Source organism: Acartia tonsa, chromosome 11 (assembly GCF_053477335.1).
Source record: "Acartia tonsa isolate MP-2025a chromosome 11, ASM5347733v1, whole genome shotgun sequence".
Lineage (NCBI taxonomy): Eukaryota > Metazoa > Arthropoda > Copepoda > Calanoida > Acartiidae > Acartia > Acartia tonsa.
In genome coordinates this window covers 10,594,947-10,619,862 of record NC_137270.1, presented here as the reverse complement: position 1 = coordinate 10,619,862, position 24,916 = coordinate 10,594,947, and the positions used below count along the sequence as shown (strand labels likewise).

Genomic DNA, 24,916 nt, shown 5'->3' with positions numbered 1-24,916 from the left:
TATATTTGTTGGTCTTTTGTAGGCGTTGGTCTTTTGTAGGCGTTGGTCTTTTGTAGACGTTGGTCTTTTGTAGGCGTTGGTCTTTTGTAGGCGTTGGTCTTTTGTAGAGTTGGTCTTTTGTAGCAACGCCGTTATTTTTTTATCTAAAAAAGAACCTAGCGTTGATTTTCTTATCCCTTAAGATCCTTAAAAAATAAGTGATTAAATCTCTGTTTTAAATATGCAACAATATACTGGTGTGTTCAAAATTCCAAGATGCCTCTAATATATAAATACAAAAATTATATTTTTACAGTTAATCAAAAAACCATACCATTGTATTGTATTCTTTTACCTGTTTTTTTTTATGAATCAATTTTAAAACTTAAAAATGTATGTACCAATATCTAAAAATTGCATTAAAGATTTTTTATTATTGATTTTTGAAATTATTATTATTATTTTTGAAAATTACTTCCTAGGTATGTGTTGATTTACAAATGTTATAAATTTTGACTCTATTTTTCCTAATGTTTTTAAAAAATGAATTATAATTTCAGCCGGGGTGTATATTCTGCACAAGATTCATTTTTTCCCCTGCTGCAAAATTTTTTTTTTTCCCTTCTAGTTTTTTTCCAGCAAGGAAGGAAATAAAATGAAAAAATATTTTCTAAACTCTTTATTTTATTCATATTATCCCCCCTCCCACATATTCTTTTAGTTTTTTCACCAAAAAGGTGAGAAAAATGGAAAGAAATGCTTTCTGTTCTCTTAATTTTTGCATTTTTTTCCCCCAACCACATATTTTTTATTTTTTTTACCCCCCCTCTCCCCCTCAGCCGGGTCAAATTTGAAAATATACACCCCTAAATTTCAGAATAATGTTGTATTACACAAAATGATGATTGGTAGAAGTTGGATTAAGTTTGTGATAGTTCTTTTTTTATTCTTCTCTTTGTCAGGCAAATCTTCATTAAAACACAAACAAATTAGATTTGCCAATTTTGATTTTTTCATTCTTGAAAGGTGTTTTGTTTATACTTTTTTTTTGATCAATTCTTTTAAATATCACTGAAGACTATTAGATTAAGTATCCCAAAAAAGTTTAAATTCTGTCTTTCTCTTTACCATTTTGCATTCAATCTTATATTCATAACTTTTTACAACCAAAACTACATATCGGGGTTTTGTAACCCTGAATTTTTGTTATGTTGGGTTAACATTTAAAAGGCTTCAATGAGGCCTTTTAGGGCGCTGCTTTAATAAATTATATAAACAAATATCATTCGCAAATAGGTACCTAGTTAAAATTAGTTTAAATGAAGAAAAGATGTCTACCTAGACTGTAAGTTAAAAATATGGGGCCCTGGTCTTGATCCTGTAAATTTTAAACTTCCAGCTAATTATTTCTTTATATCAACCAAAGAAGAAACAACCAAAATTCAGGAAAGCATATATCATATGGATTTATCTTACCTATAGAATAAAAATAAACATAACTTAAACTAGGTAGGTAGACAAAAAGTTAGAATTTTCTGTTGTTTTGTTTTTAATGGTAAAGTCCAGTAATTAAAATTTGATTTTTTTGCTCAAAAAGTTTCCTAAATTCTTTTAACATACCTACTTAATCATTGTTTTTTTAAAGAAAAGTCTACAATAATAAAATTGATTTTGCTAGTTGGTAATAAAAGAATTTTATTGGAAACTTGGAAAGATTTTGTGATACAATCTTATCTATGTTTGTGATAAAATTTTAAACTCCTCTATTTTAATGAAAATTTTAAATTAAACCAATGCTTTTAATTATACAGAATATTCAAGTAGATATTCGTGGTGGAGGTGATTCCAATTGCAGAATAAGAACTGAAACTTTGGATAGAAATGATGGTCTATTTATTGTCAGATACAAGGTAGGAAATATTGATTATAGGACCTAATTTTACAATGATGGTTTTGATTTGTTTGATTGTATAACATTTTATAATTCTAACTAGTTAATCAATCAATCAAAAAAATGGCTAATTTCAGCAGAAGTTAGCAGATTTCTGTTCATCCGCTGTACAACACCCCACTAGTTAGAGATGTAGCAGTTGCGGCAGGTGTCCCAGAATGAACAGCTGCCAGTAAAACAATCAAAGAAGCTTTCAATACTCGTTTATTCAGGTAGAATTACAGCGGTTTTAAAACAACCTAAAATAAAATAACAGAATTAGGTTGTTATAAATGAACTACAAATAAAACAATAAAGTATAATACAGAACTAAAATACTAAAATTTGCATTGCTTTGTCAGTTTCTTTATAAAGTCTTTTTAGGTTTCGGGCTTTTCAGAATAGTGCATTTCATTAAAATAATCCAATGTTTCATTAGTCAAAGAATATAAAACTTACTTCTCGAATCCAGCTCTTTCCACTTAATAATTTCCAGAACTACAGGCTTATCAGATCCGACCACCAACATATACAACAGCAAATATCCACGGCAGTACCCAACACAGAATAATTTCACGGCAATCAATGACTTAAGGCTTCAGACCACAGGCCAGATTTGGCCCTTGGGGATGAATCCAGATGAATCGGTGTTACAGTGGCAGAAGTCAGTCTAAAAACATCAATCATATATTTTATGTCAGGAGGAGCTCCATTTATTGAATACTCAAGGGTAACTTTGTTTTTTAGCTTTGACATTGATGCTTTCTGTTTAATTTTAAGGAATTATTATAAAGGTGAATATATTGTACCTTAATTTTAGCGAAGGATCTCCTTTTCGCTATTGGTTTCCAAGTTCTTCGTCTCACTTGGTGAATCCTGTAACGAAAAACCATAATTAGATGATATTTGGATAGGCGGCAATCCACACTATAACTTTGATTCCAAATTTCATTAGGTAGTTATTCAAATCAACAACATTTACCTTTGGTTCTCTGCGCTCAAGCTTCCCTCTGATCCGTCACGAGGGCGCAGTCACAATTCTCCACTAGAGATATAGAGGGCAGATCCACTCTTGGCAGGCTCAGCTAATCCCAGGCCTTAAATATATCATATTAAGCCCAAACTTTTAATGGACTGAAAATGCTTTTCTAAAGTTAACTTGGAGGTCGTTAACGGTACTCATTTATTGGTCTTTTAATCAAAAAGGAACAGTGTATTCAATGGATGCATATCTTCAACTTTGGTTTAAATAAAATCTTTGCATATGCGGCTTCGCTGGATGAATGAAGTGACTATTTCAATATTTATTTTACCTTGATATCTCAGTAGAGACAGCTTTATATTACATTTTGAGAACTTTTTTTCACTCGTGCACTTTCTGAAATGGATTAGCCCATATTAATTTGGTGTAGATATAGGTTTCTATCACTTTACATATAAATATATATAATACAATTTATCGATAACTATTTAAATGAATTTTTGCTTAAAAGAAACAAAATAAGTTGCTAAAAACTATTAAAATTAGAAGTAAAAAGCTCAAATTAATTTTATAAATGCTTTGAATTGATTTAAATACACTTTTTGTACTAAAAATAACATTTTTCTTTAAACTTTTACGTAGACAATTTTTTCCTTTTGGTTACTAAGATGGCTGCCAATAGACTGATACCACGAATGTGGGGATTTGAATGCTTCCGCGTCATAGACTAATAATAACATATAGATTGGACAATATTTCATAAATCTGTACAAAATTAAATATTCTTTGCCGAAATAGATTTTAAATAAAAATTGGCTTTTGCATTAAACAATTAAAATCTTATATAATTTTGAATTTTCCAAATAAATAAACATTATTTCTGATACATATTTTTGCTCTATGATGAAGAAAATAGGTTGCGTGAATTTACATTAATAAATAATTTTAAATTACTAAGCTTTGATTTTGCTTGGGAAGCCTTCTCTCAGTCTCTGTGGGGTGATTTGACTGGATTCCTTCTAAATATAAAACATCCGCTGTTTCTTACAGTTCTACAGTATATCTTATCTAAATTACTGCCATGCAAGATTCCAGTGCTGTAAATCTTCTTTTTTTTAATAATTCCATCATGTTTTAATTAGCTGTTACATGAACAGGGGCAACTTTTTACCATGCAAAGTTTTATAACTCATTAATTCAAAAGTGATAGTTTTAATGATTGTAACATCAGCCAAGTTATCTCGGAAAATAATATGTTGTATATTTTAAACCTTTAATTCCGGAGCTGTGGCTCCTACCTGCAGTACTCTAAACCTACAGGGCTACACATTACCCAATATAAACCAACTTAAAGTAAAACAAACGAAAAGCTTTCTACCCCACCATTAATTTCAATGAGGGGGGGGGGGTGAGTACTATTTCTCAACAGAGTATATGTCACTATGTGTGACTGTGAAATCACCAAGTAATTAAATTATTTATTTTAGGTTTACTTTGAATGTCCCTCCTTTGTGATCCACATAACATTAAATGGAAAACTTGTTCATGATCCAATTTATATATCTGGACCTATCTATCCATCTTATTGTAACTGTCCTGTGGTAAGTTCAATTCTTTTAACAGCAAAAAATAAAAGTACAGACAAGCAGACATTGCTATAAAATCTTAAGGCCTATTTAAACATAATTTTATTTTTATAGCAATCAAGAAAATCAAGTACATACATAAAATTACTTTCTGTACAACAACACTATAGGTGGACAATGTTAGTAAGCTATAGAGTAGATGCTCCGGTTCATGTATATTATAATATTGTTTTAATAAAGAGGGAAGTCATTTTCTAGTAAATCCCGTAAAGGTGTGTGTTATAAGGCCTAAAAATAGTAGTAGAACGATAAGGTGCTCTATATAGTGGTATTCCCTATTGAATAGAACAATAGGGAAATTTTTTATTTTTTGATAACCGTACCTAGATATCTATCATAAGAAATTTCTATCAAACGCTTTGTTTGGCTCAAACTGACAAAAATTAAAAAAATATATAATTATAATAATAATGTTTTCTATAGGTACAAGGTAAAGGTTAAGAACAATCTATACCATTAAATAAAGGAAGAAGCCATTCTTTACAGGTTGTACGAGCAGTGAACATTAAAATGAAACTTTAACAAATCATTAATACAATGACTTAGTGAAACAAACCAACACAACAAGTTACATACAGACAATTTTGAAAACATTCAGATATACAATCTATATAAGAAAAAGAGATTCAATGTGGAGGTTGCATGTCACATTCTTTCTTTGCTTGTTGTGTAGTATGTCCTTTTTAGTTTCAAATCCTATTTTAAAGCCAGAATATTTTTTTTTATAATAAAGATTGACCAAAATATAGTTGAAAAACAAGTTAGTTTTTTGATAATGAAAGTTTAATTTACTGAATTATATTTTTTTAAATTTTTGTCAGTTTGAGCCAAACAAAGCGTTTGATAGGAATTTCTTATTTTTTTAAGATATTCCAGGTACGGTTATCAAAAAAAAAAAAAAATTCCCTATTGTTCTATTCAATAGGGAATACAAATATATAGAGCACCTTATCGTTCTACTACTATTTTTAGGCCTTATAACACACACCTTTACGGGATTTACTAGAAAATGACTTCCCTCTTTATCATTTTTAAACCACTAGGGTTCTTATATTTATGGACTTGTAAGGAAAATATTTATATCTAGCTTCTTTTATGAGCAAAGAGCTCAAATTCTATTTGACTCTCATTTTTTTTATGATTTATTTGGATTTTTTAACAGGATAGTGTTGGTGCCTGGCTGGAAAACAATAGCTGTCCATCTAAAATGCCTCAACAAATGGCTGATGACCTAGCAAGATTTCAGGTTTTAAATTTTTTTTAACATCTTGTTAATGTTCAGGACAAGCAAGTACAAGACAACTAACATATACATTTATCTTCCAGTAGTAAGGTTTTTTATCTGAAGCTAAAGATCTTGAGAAGTTTTAGTCCATGTATTTTTTCAGAAAGACCTTATAATTCATAATTGTCTTGGGGTAGTTTTACCCTTTTTAAGATCCTTTCCTCCCAGGCCATCTTCTGGTAGTTTGAGGTGAAGCAAATTAATAGTATACTTATGCAAAAGGAATGATTTAAAGAAATTTAAAGGAAGCCTGCAAGAAATACCACGCTTTAACTGCTGAAAGACTGCCACAAGTAGACCAAATACCCCAAATTTGAAGCCTTAAGCTTCTATAACAAAAAAGTTCTAGGCATTTTAAAATTACATTTTATGTACAATGAAAATTTTGAAAGAATAGCAATGCTCATGTTAAAAACTTTGAAATTAAACTACGTGGCCTAGAAACAAAATTATATGCTTATTTTTGTCATAAATTTAGGTTTCCAGTAACTAATTATATTTTTACAATTAAATTACCCATTTTTATAGTCAAAATCATTTTTAAAAATTAAGTTTTACTTGCGTTGTACCGAATGTACTGTAGCCAAACAGAAGGCTGAATCAGCTTAACAACCAATCACAGCTAAGCTTGAATTAGTTTACCCCTTTGTTTCCGCTATGATTTTCGTTTAAAAATGCAATTTAAATCGAATTTTTTTCATAGATTTTGACTATAAAATGTGGTGTTTTTATTCTAAAAATGTAATCAGTTACAGGCAATCTAAGTTTCTGACAAAGATAGGGTTATAATTTTGTGTCTAGGCGACGTAATTTATGAGCATTGGATATCTTTCAAAAATTCCATTGTACATAAAATGCTATTTTGAAATGCCTAGAACTTTTTTGTTATTGAAGCTGAAGGCTTTAAATTTGGGGTATTGGGTCTTCTTGTGGCAGTCTTTCAGCAGTTAACGCGTGATATTTCTTGCAGGCGTCCTTTAAGCTAGATAAATGGGAAGAGTAGCTTTTGCATAATTCCATAAAGTTGAGAGTAAGATTCCAGTCAAATCCGCTTATTAGGTCAAACTGTTTTTAATTATTTGTTTAATTATACTATAGGTTTGGTCAACATTAGAAACTCAACAGTTAGACTTAATAAGCGCATTTGACTGGAAGCACAGTGCGATCTTTTGAAAAAAATCGGGACATCCAAAAAATCTAAAATTGACTTTTATCTATCCTAGGACCTAATGATGGCTGTAAGTAGAAAGCTAGAAAAGAAATTTTTAAAAAAATATTAATTTTTGGCGGGTTTATGCCATTTTTAAAAAAGGTAGTGAAAATTTTCTTTTCAGTTTTGATGATTTTCCAGATTTTTTTACACAATTTTTTCAAAGCAACAAAAATTACATTATGTTCATCTTATGAAAAAAAAATTTATTGAGGTACTTTTCAGATACCTGTACCAATGTCTAATTAAAGAAAAAATTTTAAAAAACATTTTTTTGGTGGTGTAAATTGACATTTTGTGAGAAAATTTCACCAAAAATATGAAGATTTTTAACCCCAAAAAATCAGTTTTCTCCATTTTACCCAAAAACGGACAGGAGGCCCCGGGTTTTGCAATAATAATATCAATATACAACATGTATTGTGTATAAAACAGTTTTCACAACCTGGGGCCTCTTGTCCGTTTTTGAGTAATTGAGCATTTTACATTGCATGGTTTGAACAATTTCGTTCTTGTTAATTTCAAATTTTCCCCCGTTAGAGGGAAAAGGAGTCATTTTAAAGCCCAAAGTCATCTCTGCAATATTTTCAAACTTTTTGAGGCGGATCTTTCTTGACTTCTGCATCATTTGCCTCTGGCGAACCGCTTCGCCGTTATTTGCCGCCGTTGGCGTGATTTTTGACGATTTTTGCCGTTCTCGCGGTTTTAATGGACATTTAAGGGATAAAGGAGTCGTTAAATAAAGATGACTTATAAATACTTTTATTTTAGCAATTAAATTTGCTAAATTTCATGTGTTCTAAAAAAATTTTAAGTTCTAACTGGTTTTGGCCCAGCAGAAATTCAAATCTGGAGATTAATTATAATATTGCAAAAACATTATATACGCATCAGAGAGAGAGAGAGAAATATACGCTTGAGAGAGAATATAATTTAAGTAATTATGCTTATATTCTTATACAAACTTTAAATGAAGATAGCTAGACTTAGAATAAAGGCATTAACACAAAATCAAAATTGTTTTGAAAATTATGTTATTGTTGTTTATATCTGTAAAAAAAATATTTGAAAACATGTCTTATAAGTGTCCTATTTTACTTATACTGGACCTACCTAAAAATGCCGGGACTCGAACTGGGTGCACCTGACGCTATATTCTTGTTCTCAAACATTGTTTGATTTGAAGAAATATTTAAATAGACGTTGATTTTGTTAAAATATTCCTATCCTAACTAAAGTTATGAAGATTTATAGATTTTTTAAAAATAGGGTAGCTTCGCTCCTCCAAAACAGCAAGACGTACTTACCAAATGCACATTAGAAGTTAACAGAGGCAAAATTTAAGTTATTTCCGAGTTAAAGCAAAAGAAATTACATCATTTCTTCAAATACAAGCTTATTTATTGAAGTTTACTTTTGTCTACTCTAAATGTCCCGTTTTTTGGCAAAAGATCCCACTGTGGGAAGCTTGCTCCTATTTTACGGAATATTGCGAAAGCTACTATTTCCTTTCTTGTATTTTCAGGAAGGTGTTATTTTTTCTCCTGCACTAAAAAAAGCTGAAGAAAGTTTTAAGAACCCGGGGGCCTTTGCTTGGTGTCACTACATTGTTAAGGTAACAAACATATCAATTATCTAGATAATTACCTCGTTGGGGCGAGAATCACCCTCCATATAAGTTCCGCCTGTAGACGGGCCAAGGTATTCCTCCTTCTCTAACTCAATATCTAAATTAAATTTGGTTTAATTTATATGTGTAAAGATTAGGCTAAGCTTTTTGGTAATGAGGTTATAGAAAAGCTTTGCAATGAAAAAAATAACAAATAACAAAACAGAAGAATTGCCAGTATATCCCATCTTTATTGGTCAAGGTTATTCAAACAGTCCAAATCCTCAAATTACATACATAAATTAATAATCATAATTGAGACAAAATGTTTAAATTAACATCTTAAATTCATATGTACAAGTTCAGTTTTAATAAAGAAAAACTTACTGTTGATTATTAGTTATCAACAAAATCTGAGAGTAGCTATGCTCCTGACTGTTTTAGGCTTGAAGGAATACACGTTACTGCTGCTAAAAAGACAGATGGAGGGGGAAAAAAGCACATTGTAGAATAGGCGGAAAAAGAAAACCAGTTTGTGTGAAAGAAGGTCGTCTTGAAGACTATTTTGAATATGGAATTTTGAAGCATATTTTTTAAAAACTATATTACATAATATTATTTATAATTTTATTTTTCAAATTATAGAAAATGTCTATTTCTTGTTGAAACAGGGATGTAAAAATTTTTCATAAATTATTTATGCCCTTAGGTATTATTTTACTTCATGGACTTCATGTCGTAATCATTAAATTCATTGAAATTAATACTATTTTTATTTCAGGATGGTGAATTCTACAGAAGATGTTATGGGGAACATGTCGGATTTAACATGTTCATGGATGCCATTCTTAAATATATTCTCAGGCAGGTTAAACTGCCTGACCTTCAGTTCATGGCCAATTTGGGTAAGTTTTGCTTTTATAAAATTGTTCGGGTACAGTCCCTTACTTGGCAACACCTCTTAAGCCTCTTTTCATAGTAGCTTTAGATAGGTTATTTTAGGTTAGGTTATGTAAGGTTATTGCCCCGCAGGTTTAGGCAAATGGCCCCGCAGGATTAGAGCCCCCCCACACCCCTCCTCAACTAAACTTTATATTAAAAAAATGTCCCAAACATTCGGACAATTAGGCGTTCAAATAGGACCTAGTGGTAGTTAGAATCAGTTGAGAACTAAATCCTAGCCGTTCCTTCTTGCCAGATATGGCCATTTTAAGATTTCAGTCAAATTACACTAAATAACCTGATACAAACTTCACTCTTCTTTGAATATTTTAGTGTAATTGTAGTGGGGCAGCCCCAAAATAGAGAAGCTTTGCTCCTTTGACCAAACTGACTGCCTGGAGTTCCTAACAGAAAGTGCCTTCTTGTGTTAACACAAGTTGCACAAGTTGGGATTTGAACCCATTCCCAAAACTATCCAATGTAGAATAGCTGTATATTACAGCATGACAACAGTAATTTGTCTTTAAGGCTTGGGCAATGGATGCCCCTCTGGATACCCTCTGCTAATTCTGGCTGTTATTGGTGATCAGGAGGGTCAGCTCCTTGTTTTACTTGTACCTGGGGTTCCCCACAGCCAGGCCTCTGCGCTGGAAGTTTGGCCTGGATTTAACCACCATCTCTGTCCTTGGGGTTAGTTTGATTTGTCTGGACCTTCCCTAGGCTTGGCAGGGCTGGGTCTACTGGCTTAATGGGAGTGGTGGCAACCATAGCTACTCTCTCAACGGATCTATACCATTAGCTTGGGTCCATCAAACAGTAACTGTGTCCCCCAATTCCATCAGAAAGAACCCTCCCAGGTTCAGGGTATGGTTCAAGATGCACACCAGCATTTTGAATCCTAGGCCTAGGTATGCGGCCCCTGCAGCTATCCTTCCATGGCAGCTGTGCTGATCTGGGATTCACAGTGGAGCATCTCATCTTAGCTCTATCCTGATCTTGATCCTCCAGGAGATCATGGTGGTGTGCTTCTTGAATTATGCCCTAAACCTGGGAGGGTTCTTTCTGAGGGAGTTGGGGGACAGAGTTATTGTTTGATGGTGATGATGGTATGGATCAGTTGGGAGAGTAGCCATGGTTGCCCCTACTCCCATTAAGCCAGTGGCCATAGCTCTGCCAAGCCTGGGGAAGGCCCAGAGCCCCTCCCACCACCAGCGACTGAAGGCAAGATTCGCTCTAGCTGTACAATCAACAGCCTGGCCAAGGCAGCTCTCATGAGGCCACTGTCAGCCACAGCCATTTTCCCCATTTGTTCAGAGCTGACCAATGACCAGGATATGGGTAGCATGGAGTTGCTAGCCATTGCCATCAAGGTAGGGGCCCCAAGAAGGTGGTACTGGAAAATTAGACAGGGGCTATTATAAGTTGTACACCCCCATGGTGTTCAAGGTGCCTCAAGGAGGCACGAATTGGATAGGATTGGGTTTACACATCAAACTGCCACCCAGGACAGAGATGGTGGTCAAGACCAGGCCAAACTTCCAGCGCAGAGGCCTGGCTGTGGGTAACCCCAGGTAAAAGTCCAACAAGGAGCTGACCCTGCTGATCACTAATAACAGCCAGGATTAGCAGAGTTATATATTAGCATCTATTGCCCAAGCCCAATATACAAATTACTGTCATCATGCTGTAATATACAGCTATTCCATGTTGGATAGTTGTGGGAATGGGTTCGAATCCACACTTGTGATAACACATTAAGGCACTTCCTGTTAGGAACTTCAGGCAGTCAGTTTGGTCAGAGGAGCAAAGCTACTCTATTTTGGGGCTCTCCCATTACAATTACACTAAAATATTCAAAGAAGAGTGAAGTTTGTGTCAGGTTATTTAGTGTAATTTAACTAAAATCTTAAAATAGCCATATCTGGCAAGAAGGAACGGCTAGGATTTTGTTCTCAACTGATTCTAACTACCACTAGGTCCTATTTGAACGCCCAGTTGTCCAAATGTTTGGGACATTTTTTTTAATATAAAGTTCGGTTGGGGAGGGGTGTGCCCCCGCATGGTCTAGAATTAGGAGAAAATCTACTGTAAAAATACTACGAACGCGTTGCCACAAAAGGGACAATTCCCAATTTTTTATCTGTTAAAATTGACAAAGAACTACTCGTGAATCACTTGTAGAGAAATACCCTACATAATTCATTTGATTTTTCTAATATTGATTCATAGGAAGAAAATGCACAATGTTAGTTATAAGCGTAACATCTTTATAATCAAGTCTCAAAATGTAAGTATGTCCATATTTAGCATCATGTATTCAAATTTTTTTGCCCTGACTTTTAAATAAGAATAAATTATCGCTGGCACTCTTTAGTCCTTAATGTTTGTTTGAATGACCGAGTGATTTATTTTATAGATGTTGTGATTCTTATTTTTAAGAATTTTTTAATTATAGGAGATTGGCCCCTTGTTTCTGCACGCTACAATGGATTACCAATGTTTTCCTGGTGTGGAAGTAAAAATACTCAAGTAAGAAGATGCTTTCCATAAAAAATTGCCTGTCGATCAATGAATTTTAATTATGGCGTTGGGAAGAGGGGGGGGGGGGAGGTTCATTCACTTAATCTCTGTTGGGGGGGGGGGGGAGGGGGGTATATAATATATATTATATATGCGGGGCTACCCAGTACCCAATATCAGGGTTTCGGATCCGCATTGATTTTATGCGGATCCGGATCCGGATCCTCAAAATTTGGTCAGTGCGGATCCGGATCCGGATGCGGATCCGGATCCTACTAGATCCGGATCCTACTGGATCCGGATCCGGATCTTTGACAATAAAAATAAAATCACCAAATTTTTCAAAAAAATTTTATTCTTTAATTCGAAGTCAAAAATACTTTTAATTTTCAAGTCTGAACCTAAACCTTAAAGATTGGCTCTCATCAAGAGAATGTCTGAGATTTTATATAAATTTAGGTAGATTTTTCCATTTTTCCCGCATTTTTTGGAGTCTAAGGATCCGGATCCGGATCCTTGGACTCAAAAATATGCGGATCCTTGCGGATCCGGATCCGGATCCAGATCCGGATCCGAAACCCTGCCCAATATATTCAAACCTAACCTGACCTGACCTAACGTGAAATACAATAAAACAAAAAACTACCCCCCTCCTCCACCCATATTTTTATTTTTATAAACATAAGAGGATATGGATTCCGTGCTCAACAAGGCACTTTTATGGAAAACACAAGTGAGAAGCTTTAGAAGTTTGTTTTTTTTATTTAGGATATAATATTCCCAACTTATGAGCTTACTGAATCAAGCCTTGAGATGCTTGGTAGACAATCATTGGATGTTTTGGCTGCCATGGCTAAGAATGCCCCAAGGTATTCCCAATATCCTATATTCTCAGGGATAAGATAATGGATGATAGATTTAAGTACACCCCAATTATGAAAAGCATCATTTTCTTTTTTGTTGATTGAAATTCATTGTTGGTGGAAAAGTTAGGACACTACTAGTTTGAACCAACCTATCAAGATTAATAAGAAGTACTTAAAGTTGTTAAGCCAACGAATAATATTTCTTAATCTTTAAGGTGGGAGGATAAAGAGAATAAATTATTTTGGAAAGGAAGAGACAGCAGAAGAGAAAGACTTAATCTAGTCAAGCTATCACACAAGGAAGGCAAATTAAACTTTTCTATATAACCCATTGCATTGGCAAAGATAGATATGTGGTTGTTCAAAGGTTTTGGAGGAATAAGGAAAATATCAGAATAATTAGAAATATTTCATTCACCTGTCCATATTAGCGTGCATGGTGAAGCCCTATCAAAGGGGGGGGGGGGAGTTTAATGCCACCATCTCGTAATCAATGTATAAATGGCACTTAGAATTCGAATTTCGATCTGAAAATTTGCATGAGTAATCCTTAGTAGGTCTATTTACCCTAAATCGAACAAAAAGTTGAAAAAGTAAAGGCTAACGGCTCAGCCGTTTAGCCTTTTTTGGCTATTTTTAGGGCAAATCTGTCATAAATACGTAGGAATCAACTATTTGAAACATATTTTTGCTTTAAATCATGTGAAATGATACTAAAAATATTTTTTTAGATTTCTAGTACCTGCAACTACCGGCTAGAACCGTTTGAAAACTTTTTGAAGCCGCAAAGAGTATTATGAGGAGATAGGTTTCGTGATGGATTTGCCTCGAAAAAAATCAAAAAAAATGGCTAAACGGCTGAGCCGTTAGCCGTTACTTTTCCAAATTTTTTTTTGATTTAGGGAAAAAAGACCTACCAAGGATTACTCATGCAAAATTTCAGATCGAAAGTCGAATTCTAAGTGCCATTTATACATTGATTACGAGATGGTTGCATTAAAAACCCTCCCCTTTCTTATTTTAGGGAGTGAAGACACTTCTATGCATGTACATTTATAACTTTTTTAAAACATCGCACAATTAAAGTCTTGTCGTAATAATTGGAGAATACGAAAGTCAAAACAATAACAGAATGTTGCATAAAAGTTTTTTTTATTAGACAGTAAAACAGTTCTTAACACATAGATTATTTTGCCTTTAGCTTATGAAAAAGTCAAAGATAAATATTCAGACAAAACGGTTTTTAAATTCACAATGTAGTTTTTATTAGGTATTGGAAAAGTGTTACAATATTGCAAAGAAAAGAACAATTTTCAATATTTTTTTACTTTTATTAGATATTAGATTTGCCTCATTACTAGAATCCAGAGTTGATCAATGCATCAATCACCAACTTTTTCTTTTTCCGCCAAGAGATGGCAGAGTATGGGGGAGGCTCCAAATCCGTTCCATTTTTCCAATTCTTTGACTACAAATATCAGCTGAATATTGATGGAACTGTGGCGGCTTACAGGTAAGGTCTTTTTCATGGATATTGTCACAGAATTTATAAAAAATAATCAATACACTTTTCATAGTTGTCGCAATGTCCATTACTATTTTATCCAGTAGTGCATTTATGATAAATGATAAGCTTACAACATATTTATGCTTAATATCAAGTGCATTCCCACAATTGGCCGGTTGGGCACTGCAATATTAACCCCAACTCTCCATATTTAAAATAAATAAAAGTAAGGGGGGGGGGCCTGGGGGGGCGGGATAGCTTAGTTTTTAAAGCCTCATTGATATACAATGGCATAAATTTTGTAATTATATTTGGTTTAACTTAACTTTAAAGCACAAATGTACGTACACATGATATAATTTATTTGTGCAACAAATTTTGTTCATTTTTTGCAAAGTCTAATATTTTACCTCAAATATTATAAAAGCAGCAATTTACGACTTTAACCTGTGTTGTGTACTTTATAGTACCACTACCGGGGGGGGGGGATTTTTTTAAGGGAGAGGGGGTTAGTCGACCTCCCCCCTTTTCTAATTTTTGTTTGAAAAAGAAAAAAAAATTGGGGGGATGGGAGTATTTTTCTTTTTGTGGGGATTGGGGGTGTTCCAGCCCCGAAGAAAATAGCATAAAACCATCATAGGATCAGTAGGTAGAGAAGAGCCCAATCGCTTCAGTGGTTACTGAAAACTTAAGCTTCATACAGACGGACAGATAGACATCGTTCCACTTTTTAGTATAGATATCAACCCTCTTTGTTATATGAAGAGAAGAAAAAACTTGTGTTGATAGAATAACTTTTCCTGTATCGCTTAGAAACCGATTAATATCCAGTGGATTAGAACCGGTTCTTAGACATACTAAAAAATAATGTCTAGCATCGTAGTATATTCAGTTTTCTACGAATATAAAAATGTACAATCATAAGATTGAAACAAGTTTTTTTTACCCGTGCCTTCGGCAATAGGTTTTAATCTTATAATTGTACATATTATATCCGCGGATAGCTGTCTATAATACCATTTGAGAAATAACTATTCTATAGCTACCTAAGTCATCTTTTCAAGCAAAACATATAACCCTGAATTTAAGCAAACAATATAAGTAAATTATATAGTTTGATAGATTAATCGATTATAGCATTGGTAAACATTATTATGGTCATTAATATCAAATTTACACTCAGCACTACCAATAATCCTTTACACATGTTAGCAATGGTGCCTTGTCTAGCTTTAAATCATGTAGTCAAACTTGTTTTCTTTGGTATCTTTGTTTTTCAAATGTATATCGCGTTATTTACTTACATTGGAAAACCAACGTCTACTACAACTGACTATATAGCTTTTAATGAGATCCCATTGAAGCCTTTGATTACAGTTTGTAGACAAGATGCTTTTAATCTTGCAAGTGCCAGATCATTAGGTTATGATAGCCTTGCTGATCTTCTTAGAGGCAATGTAAACAATTCTACCATATCATGGGGAGCTCATCTAAACAAAACTTATGACGAAATTATTGATCTTGTATACCCTGATGGTATTATGAATGATATTATAGCCGAAATTGCTGCTGATAAGAAAGAAATCCAGGGTTCTGAAGTATATGTGGCAACATGGGGCAAATGTAAGCAGTATCAAGACTATTCTGCATCTGAAATTTCTCTTGTGTTCCCTAAACTAAATACTGGATCTAATGTTGGTTACTGTGTTATAATATCTGATCCTTTGCTGATAAATGAGTATAGTCTTCTAAATATATTCACCCAAGGAGAAAACATTTGTGTTGATGACAGAAATGTGGGCAGCCAGTGGTATTACTATATTGAAACCAATGTGGACAAGAAAGTTAAAGATTGTTACACAGATTACAATGAAAGGCTCCAATGCTTAAGAAATGAAGCCTATGATCACTTTAGCTCAGAAGGAGTAGACTGTGTGCCTCCTTTTCTTTCTAAGATAAACAAGTGTGGAACTATTTTTGACAGGAATAATGGATCAAGATTTTTTGAGAGTTCCTGGGACCAAGAGATTTACAAGATTTTGGGTGGATTTCAACTGTTTCATCTAAAGTGTTTGGATCCGTGTTTACAATATGAGATATACATTTCTAAAAGCAACAGAGTTACAGTTGACAAGGAATACAAAGTTAGAGTAAATTTGTTCTTTTCAAATGACAACAAGTTCACTACTGACAAAATTTCTTACAATGAGTTCAATTTAATTGTTGAAGTTGGGAGTGCTCTAGGTATAATTTAATAATATAACAAAAAAAGTCATTCACAAAAGATCTATTTAATCCACCCCTCAACAAAATCTTAATTAGGTGTTTTAACCCTTCCTCCAAAATTTTTTTTTATTAATTTAAGAAAATTACTACAAGAAATTTTTCATCAAAATAATATAAATACTTGTAGCATAGGGGATTTACAAATTCTGAATAATTTTTACTTTATATCTTTTATTCCTGGTTGTAGGTTTATGGATTGGATACTCAGCTATGGACATTTACAAGATGTTCTGCAATGCTTGTGTAATGCTGAAAAATATTTGTTTGAAGAAAAACAACATAGAAAATAATTAGATTTATTTTCATTTATGTCATGCATGTTTTATGATGTCTTAAAATTAAAATTATAATAATATATATTGTTTCACTTTGCACATTTTAATTTTTTTTTATAATGTAACATGTTTTTCAGTACATAGTTTTTCAGTCTGTCCGTCAGTCAGTCCGTCAGTAAGTCTGTAACGCTATTGGGGAAATGAGATTTAATCCGCTCCTATAAAAGATAGAATGCTGAAATTCTTTTGACAAAATTCCCATCATTAAGGAGCCAATTATGTATAAAACATCAATGACCGCTTAGTAGCAGGTTTTAGGCTATTTTTATATTTTTTACATTTTTCTTCATATCTTCAGTGTTTATGGTCCGATTTTCATAATTTTTTCATTTATAGATATCCAAATTAATTTTCCCGTCGTTTAAAGAAAACAACCATAACGGCCAGACTGCCTTTTAGCAGGTTTTAGGCTTTTTTATATTTTTCACATTTTTCTCCATATCTTCAGTGTTTATGGTCCGATTTATGGACCTAACAAATTAAGATTATTTTATTGATAAAAATAGTTTTAGTACAAATCCAATTGTGATGTAATTTTATAAAATAAGTAGAACATACCTAGGTGTAAACTTTCAATAAAATTCCTTAAACTTAATTATTTTAGATTTCCATATCTGTTGTCTGGGAACTCCCTAGTGTTGAGGCAAGATTCTGAATATTATGAACATTTTTACACAGACCTCAAACCTTGGGTTCATTATGTCCCTGTTAATGCAGATTTATCCAACTTAGTGGTAAGCATCAGGGAGTAAGGGAGGGGACAATGGGCAATTAATTCAATATAAGAGTTATCAAAGAAAGGGCATGAAATCCAGTTTAATCCAATAAATTTGTAGGAAATTATAAAGGGATTGTTAATTGAATAATAGATTTCCATAGCGTCATGTAAAGTGAAATCACAACTTGTTTTTGATGAAATATATTGAGTTTTTTTGGTGTGATTTTTATATTACAAGATTATTGGACCCGGCCAGCTGCTAGCAAGAATATGACTGCCCCTTTTATTCTGTTTATTTCCCTTGCCCCCACCTCCCTTCTCCCCGTCTGCTACATTCCAAACTAACACAACGAGTGTTTAAGCCAGTACCCAAAGTCTGAGACTCCTAAAAATTGAATATTCGATCCATTGTCCCCTCCCTTACTCCCTGGGTAAGCATAGTTATGATGTGTTTTCATGTATAGGGATGAATTTCACCTTAGGGAAGGTATAACAGATTTTTTGAAAATTCATTATCATATATGTTCTGTATCATTAATTTTAGAAAGATACAGTGAAACTATAATGCTATCTATAGACTTTTAACATCAAATATCTAAGATTGCCCTTACTTACTTACTTACAGCCTTCTCATCCATCCGGGGGACTCAGGCCAGCCACAAACTGTCTCCAACCAACTCTATTCTGGGCCAACATTTTGATCTCGTCCCAGGTCTTATCCATGTTTATTAGGTCCGCCACCAACTGTCTCTGCCATGTAAGTTTTGGTCTACCACGCCCTCTGGTGCCAACCAAAACCCAATCAAGTGCTTGTTTAGGTATTTCTAAATTCTGCTTTCTTAAAGTGTGCCCAATCCATTTGAATCTTCTCTGTTTAATTTGTATATTTATTTGTTTTTGTTTAGTTCTTGTCCAAAGGTCCACATTACTTATTCTCTGGGGCCAATATATCTTGAGAATTTTCCTCAGACATTTGTTGACAAAAACTTGAATTTTTTTCTCCCGTTTTTTGGTCAAGCTCCAGCTTTCTGAGCCATAGAGAAGCACAGATTTCACATTTGAATTAAAAATTTGCATTTTTGTTTTTAAGCCAATATTGCTAGTTTTCCAAATTTTTGAAAGGATACCATAGGCGGCTGCGGCTTTCCTTATTCTGTCATCTATATCCTCGTCAGTTCCACCTTGTTTGGTCATATTGCTGCCAAGATATGTAAAACTATTTACCTCTTCTAGATCTTCTCCTCTCACATTAATATTAGCATTTTGGTCGCTATATATGGACATAGTTTTAGTCTTCTGTACTGTACTGTACTGTAATAAAGAGACCAATTTTTGCCGATTTGTCTTGGATTTCATCAGTTTTGTTCTGAAGTTGCTGAGGTGTGTTGGCGATGAGAACAATGTCATCTGCAAAGTCTAGGTCATCTAGTTCTTCATCACCCCAGGAAAATCCGTTTCCATTACTGCAATGTCTCATAATGTAGTCAATTGCTAGAAGGAACAAGAATGGAGAGAGTATACAGCCCTGTCTCACTCCAGTTAAAACTTTAAAGGCTTCTGAAAGTTTACCTTTAAATAATATCTTGACTTCTTGTTCAGAATACAAACTTTTTATAATTTCTATGAATTTTTCTGGTACTCCATAGTAAGCTAAGATTTTCCAAAGAGTTGTTCTGTCAATGCTGTCAAAGGCTTTTTGGTAGTCAATAAAATTTAGATAGCACGGAACTTTCATTTCAAGGCACTGTTCAATAATGATTCTTAATGTGACTATCTGATCAGAGCAGGATCTTCCAGATCTGAAACCAGCCTGGTTTTTCCGTAGATTGCAGTCAATAGCATCTTTCATTCTTTTGAGCAAGATTTTGCTCAAAACTTTGCCTGGGGCAGATAGGAGCATTATTCCTCTGTGGTTGTCACATTTAGTAAGATCTCCTTTCTTAGGGAGGACAGTTAGATGTCCATCTTTCCAGTCCTTTGGTACTTCATTTGTTTCCCAAATTTTACCTAAGATTTTATGGAGAACATTTGCTGAACTTTCTAATGTTGACTTAATTGCTTCTGGAGGTATGTTGTCAGGTCCTGCAGCTTTTCCATTTTTAAGTGTACCAACGTGTTCTTTAATTTCTGACACACTAGGAGGATCTGTATTTATATCTAAGTTGAATGGTGTAGGATTGATATTGAGTGTTTCTGGAGGCCTGGGTCTATTCAAAACTTGGGAAAAATGTTCTACCCTACTCATCACTAGACGTTATCAGGTTTCCTTGAGAATCCCTTATATGCACAACTGAGGAAGCTTTTTTATTAGCAAGTTTTTTGGTAATATTGTAAACTTCTTTTGTATCAAACCTAGCTGCGGCATCTTCTGCTTGTTTTGCTAAGGATTCAATTTCATCTCTCTTATCTTTTTTGACACTCTTTTTTACTTGTTTATTAAGAATTTTGTATCTGTTTTTAAGCTCTGGGTTTTCAGGATCATTGCAAAGTAATTCTTTTGCTGCTCTTCTTTCATTGATTTTTTGTAAACTGTGCTCTGATATCCAAGTATCTTCTTGTCTTCTGTTTGTTCCAAGAATTGACTCACAAGTTTCCTCGTAAATTTTCTTGGTATCATTCCAGAGCATATTTACATCTTGGTCTACATTTACTTCATTTTCTAATATAGCAAATCTGTTTTGTATTTCAAGTTCAAAAGTTTCTTTGGTATTTGCATCTTTAAGGCGCTTCACATTAAATTTCTTTCTGTATGTATTTTCACTTGGCATTTTTTTAAGTTTTAGTTTGATCTTTGCAATGACTAGATGATGATCAGAGTAATAGTCAGCTCCTCTTTTACTCCTTACATCGTGCAGAGATCTTCTAAATCTTCTCGATATAGTTATATGGTCAATTTGATTTTGTACTCTGTTCCCAGGAGATTCCCAGGTTACTTTATGAGAAGTTTTGTGGGGAAAAATTGTGCCCCCTATGACTAGATTATTAACTTGACAATACTGTAGGAATCTTTCACCATTGTCACTTCTATCTCCAACGCCATTTTTACCCATTATTCTTTCATAGCCGGTATTATCACTACCTACTTTTGCATTTAGATCTCCAAGCACAATAAGGAGATCTTTATTGGAGTTTGATCTTCTGGTGATGCTCTCTAGTTTTTCATAGAACTCATCTTTGATCTCATCTTCCGCAGCGTCAGTAGGAGCATAGCAAACTATAATTCTTAATTTGATATCTTTTTCTGATGTTTTGAAGGAGGCTTCAAGAAGTCTGGGGCCATGTGGTTCCCATGATATCAGTGATTTTTGTGCTTGTTCTGACATCATTAAGCCTACTCCATATGTATGACTAGCATCATTTTGTGTGTGTCCTGAATAAATTAGCTTGATATTCTGTATTTTTTCCTCTCCAAAATTTAGCCATCTTGTTTCGCAAAGTCCAAGGATTTGTATATTATATCTTATCATTTCCCCTGCTATAGTTTCAGGTTTCCCCGTCTGGAACATTGTTCTGACATTCCAGGTTCCTAATAAGGTGTGGGATCTGGTGTTCAAGATCATCCGCCTGCCTGGTCCCCTAGGGGTTTGCCAGTCAGCCATCATATTTCCCTCAGTAGAGGGAGATCTTTCACGTGGATCCCGTTGGTTTATTGTTGTTGGTTCGTTTGTGTCTGTTTCAGTAACTGGTGGCTTTTTAAAGAACTGGGTAGTTAGCCCTGCTCCAACCCAGGTACCACCTGGGGAGGTGAGCTATGTTTAGACGGGATTCTCCATGTTGACCTTGGCTGCTTGGTTGGACCTACAGTACAGCTCATCACTTCTTTGAACCACAGGCAGGTACACCACGGGCAGGAATAGCTCTCGTACCTAAGATTGCCCTAACAGATTATTTTGTTCATGAGAGACAAAAAAAGTATTTTGTAAAGAATTCTATTGTGTGATGTTTTTAGTGGATCTATATTATGTATTTGTGTAATGGTGTGTTGCTTAACATTTCTATTGTTGTACTTTAAAATATAACATAATATAAATAAGAATTTTTGTAATATTTGTTTAGGAAAGAATTGATTGGGCTAAACAGCATGATAAAGAAGCTCAACAAATAGTAAGGTATTAAATATAATGGTACAAAAACAAGGATTGCACTATCAATAAAAGCAAAGCAAACCAACATTGATACTTATAGAGTGTCATAAATTAATAATCAGAATATTGAAGTCTAAACAAAGTACCTAATTAAAAATCGCTTAAATATAGGTTGGATACAGTTAATGTTTAAGGTCATACTTACATTTTTAGGACTTGATTTTATAAAGGCTTCGCTTTTAATATTATATCTTTTTGAATTATACTTCATTCTGGTAACGATTATAGATTTAATATGCTTTCTTATATATAGTCATATCTAACTTTTACATGAATAATCATGCAAAGCTTTTAAAACGTAGGACAATTTTTAATGCCCAAATTAATGACCAATCTATCCATTACAGAATTACTGAAAAACTTAGCTTTCTTGTGATTGCTTCTCTACTTAAAATATACAATGTACATAATGTAATTGTTCTAGAAATGCACAAGAATATGTTCTACAAAATCTTCTCCCCCACCATATATTCTGTTACCACGTAAAGCTGCTTAATGAATGGTCTAAACTTTTAAAGGTTGGTACTTTTAGTATTTTAAAACTTTAGTTTCTTATATATATTAACTTTAATAAAAAGTTTTATTAAATTCTTAATTCAAAAGAGAGTCTAGTAAAGAAGCATTGAGAAATAACAAATAATTTGAACCATATTGGGTAGTACCTTATCATAGAAATAAAATTTACCATCCACTAAACTTGTGTGCTTAGAAAATGTTGATATTATAAATTTCCATAAACACGTCAACATTCACAGTGAGTTATAGACTTTAAAGGTGCAGTGAAAAGTCAATTGACTAATTGGAAATTTTGTTTGAAATTTTGAGAAACCCAGCAAAAATTTCATACCTAATTTGTTTTTGTTTTAAGGATAGGAATTAAATTAAATAATTTGAAATCCTATCGACGTCCTTGCATTGTACCAATAACCCTAAACGTTTATAATGTAGGTCAACCAAGCAATCATGATTCTAAATTAAGCTTTGAAAATTAATATATTTTCAATAATTTTTAATGTGTCTAGGATGAAATAAAGATACTGGATGGAATGGAAAAGATCAGTTTAGAAGAAAAAGGAACACCTAAATGCTCCTGCCAATCTAATAATTCCAAAGATGAGTTGTAAATCTCTAGAATTTAACAAGGTTATGTTATGTTAGGTTAGGTTTATTGGAGTGAAATATTAAATTTATTTTCAACTAGTTTAAAAGAGCTTTAATAATAAAATATATGTATAAAGTCCTAAGATATCATTAACATAAAATCCATATTTCTTTTTTGGTGCTTAGAAGTGTTTTCTTATCATCTAACTTTAAAATTTATGATCTCAGAGAAATATCTAAAAAAAATGACTGTGTGCCTTGAATCTCACTAATATAATGTTTGTGCCTTAAAATACATAAATGAATTTTGAATTGTATGTAAAATATTGTGATTTTTTGTTGTTGAAAACATGTAACAGTTTGATTCTCTTATCCAGATAATGTATTTTGTAACTATAACTATTTGTAATAATTTTACAAAAATTTTATAGTCAGATATTAAAATTTTTAAATCAATATCACTTGCTTTAATATTCTCTGTTACCTTTTTATTTTTCTTCTACTCAATTTTTGTGTTATTTTTCAGATGACAAAATGACAAAAATCATCCACTCCACTATGCATTCAACAATAGTTCTGGAACCAGTTGTAAAGAATAAAAAAAGAAAAAAAATAACAACAAATTGCAATAAAAAGTTTAAAGAATATTCTTCGGATTCCAGGCATTTGATTAGCTTATTTGTAGTGTATTAACTCTAAAATTATAGAGACATGGAGGCATGTTACAGACATTTTCTTGAGTATTAGAGATCCTGTAAAACTATATGTTTTGTCCTTATGATAAAAAGAAATGCATTTAAATTTGAATTTACCTGGCGGGTGAACTGAATATTGTTTTTTTCTGTTCAACAGTTAAAACTACATTTATGGGACATATAGGTATTTGAAAGAATTTCAATTTTCTACCATTTAATTTTAAAAATATCAAAACTTAAATCGTATTCTTGTGATATATGCATGATGGCATACTTGTAACTTATGCTTGAGAGGATTTTTTGAAATGCACTTCATGCAACTATCCCTTTTAACAAAAAGCTAACAGATTCATATTCAGTAGTGAAGAAGAAGAAATAAATATAACTTCATTTGCAAGGAATGTATTTTTAATCATACCTGAAGCCACTGATCGTATTTGTGATTATTGTCCTCCAGAGGACCAGATGGGATTCGCCAATCGCCATTAGCTCTTTTTTTGGTGCATCTCTCTTAACCAAATCTTGCAAGTGAAGTGCATTAATACACTGCCAAATGCCCTACAGAAAACCGACCCTTTGATTGTACAAATATTGTCGGAAAGTTCTGACGGTGCATGGTAAAATGTTGTACCTGTTTTGGGCCAAGGCATTCCTTTTACTTAGTTTATTATTAGTGTTGAGGGTAAAGGACATAGGAGGAGTAGGAAACACTAGGGGCGTATCCGCTAGTAATGAATATTTGATTATCCTTATAATAATATTGTCTGCTGGTCAAAATACCTACAAACATTCTTGACTTTATATTGATAAACATATATTTGTTATTTTTGTAGCGCAGCTTCTCTATAACCTAGTCTTCCTCCCAAATAATTTACGTTAATTTTATATGAGTAGTATCCGCTTCTCTCACTGACTGACTCAATAAATCACTGATTCGTTTCAACAGAAAAGTCGTATTCCCTTTCTCTCTAATCTCCTTTCTATTTTGTGATTAAATACATGGTATAGAGAATGGTATCCTGGTGACAGTTTAGACAATCAATTTGGCACAGATATTAATAAGCAAAATGGTAAGAGTTTTTATTATTAGTACTGGCATGCGCATGCTACCCTATGACAAACTTTGTCTCTTTGCTTGTTATGTGGTAAGTAGAATTAAC

At 33.2% G+C, this 24,916-nt stretch overlaps 1 protein-coding gene and 1 long non-coding RNA gene across 2 annotated transcripts; one reads left to right on the top strand and one right to left on the bottom strand.

Moving 5' to 3' along the window:
- Positions 1-860: 860 nt before the first annotated feature.
- Positions 861-24,154, top strand: LOC145332017 (protein O-glucosyltransferase 2-like). Its single transcript, XM_080176920.1, has 16 exons — positions 861-941; positions 1,322-1,425; positions 1,791-1,889; positions 4,379-4,492; positions 5,700-5,783; positions 8,558-8,647; positions 9,423-9,546; positions 12,039-12,112; positions 12,872-12,972; positions 13,185-13,269; positions 14,331-14,482; positions 17,702-17,831; positions 21,872-21,924; positions 22,385-22,478; positions 22,983-23,723; positions 24,116-24,154. The coding sequence occupies exons 1-15, from the start codon at positions 878-880 to the stop codon at positions 23,082-23,084; spliced, it is 1,470 nt and encodes a 489-aa protein (XP_080033046.1). The 5' UTR covers positions 861-877; the 3' UTR covers positions 23,085-23,723; positions 24,116-24,154.
- Positions 2,117-3,289, bottom strand: LOC145331900 (uncharacterized). Its single transcript, XR_013883954.1, has 5 exons — positions 3,223-3,289; positions 2,892-3,006; positions 2,719-2,785; positions 2,369-2,579; positions 2,117-2,169 (listed from the first exon to the last, which is right to left on the bottom strand). It is a non-coding gene; the product is annotated as an uncharacterized LOC145331900 (long non-coding RNA).
- Positions 24,155-24,916: the final 762 nt, after the last annotated feature.

Coding starts and splice junctions, on each gene's coding strand:
- LOC145332017 (XM_080176920.1), top strand. CDS start 878: ATGATGATTGGTAGAAGTTGGATTAAGTTTGTGATAGTTCTTTTTTTA. Junction 942..1,321: donor TTTATTCTTCTCTTTGTCAG/GCAAATCTTCAT, acceptor ATGTCTACCTAG/ACTGTAAGTTAAAAATATGG. Junction 21,925..22,384: donor GAAGCTCAACAAATAGTAAG/GTATTAAATATA, acceptor TAATTGTTCTAG/AAATGCACAAGAATATGTTC.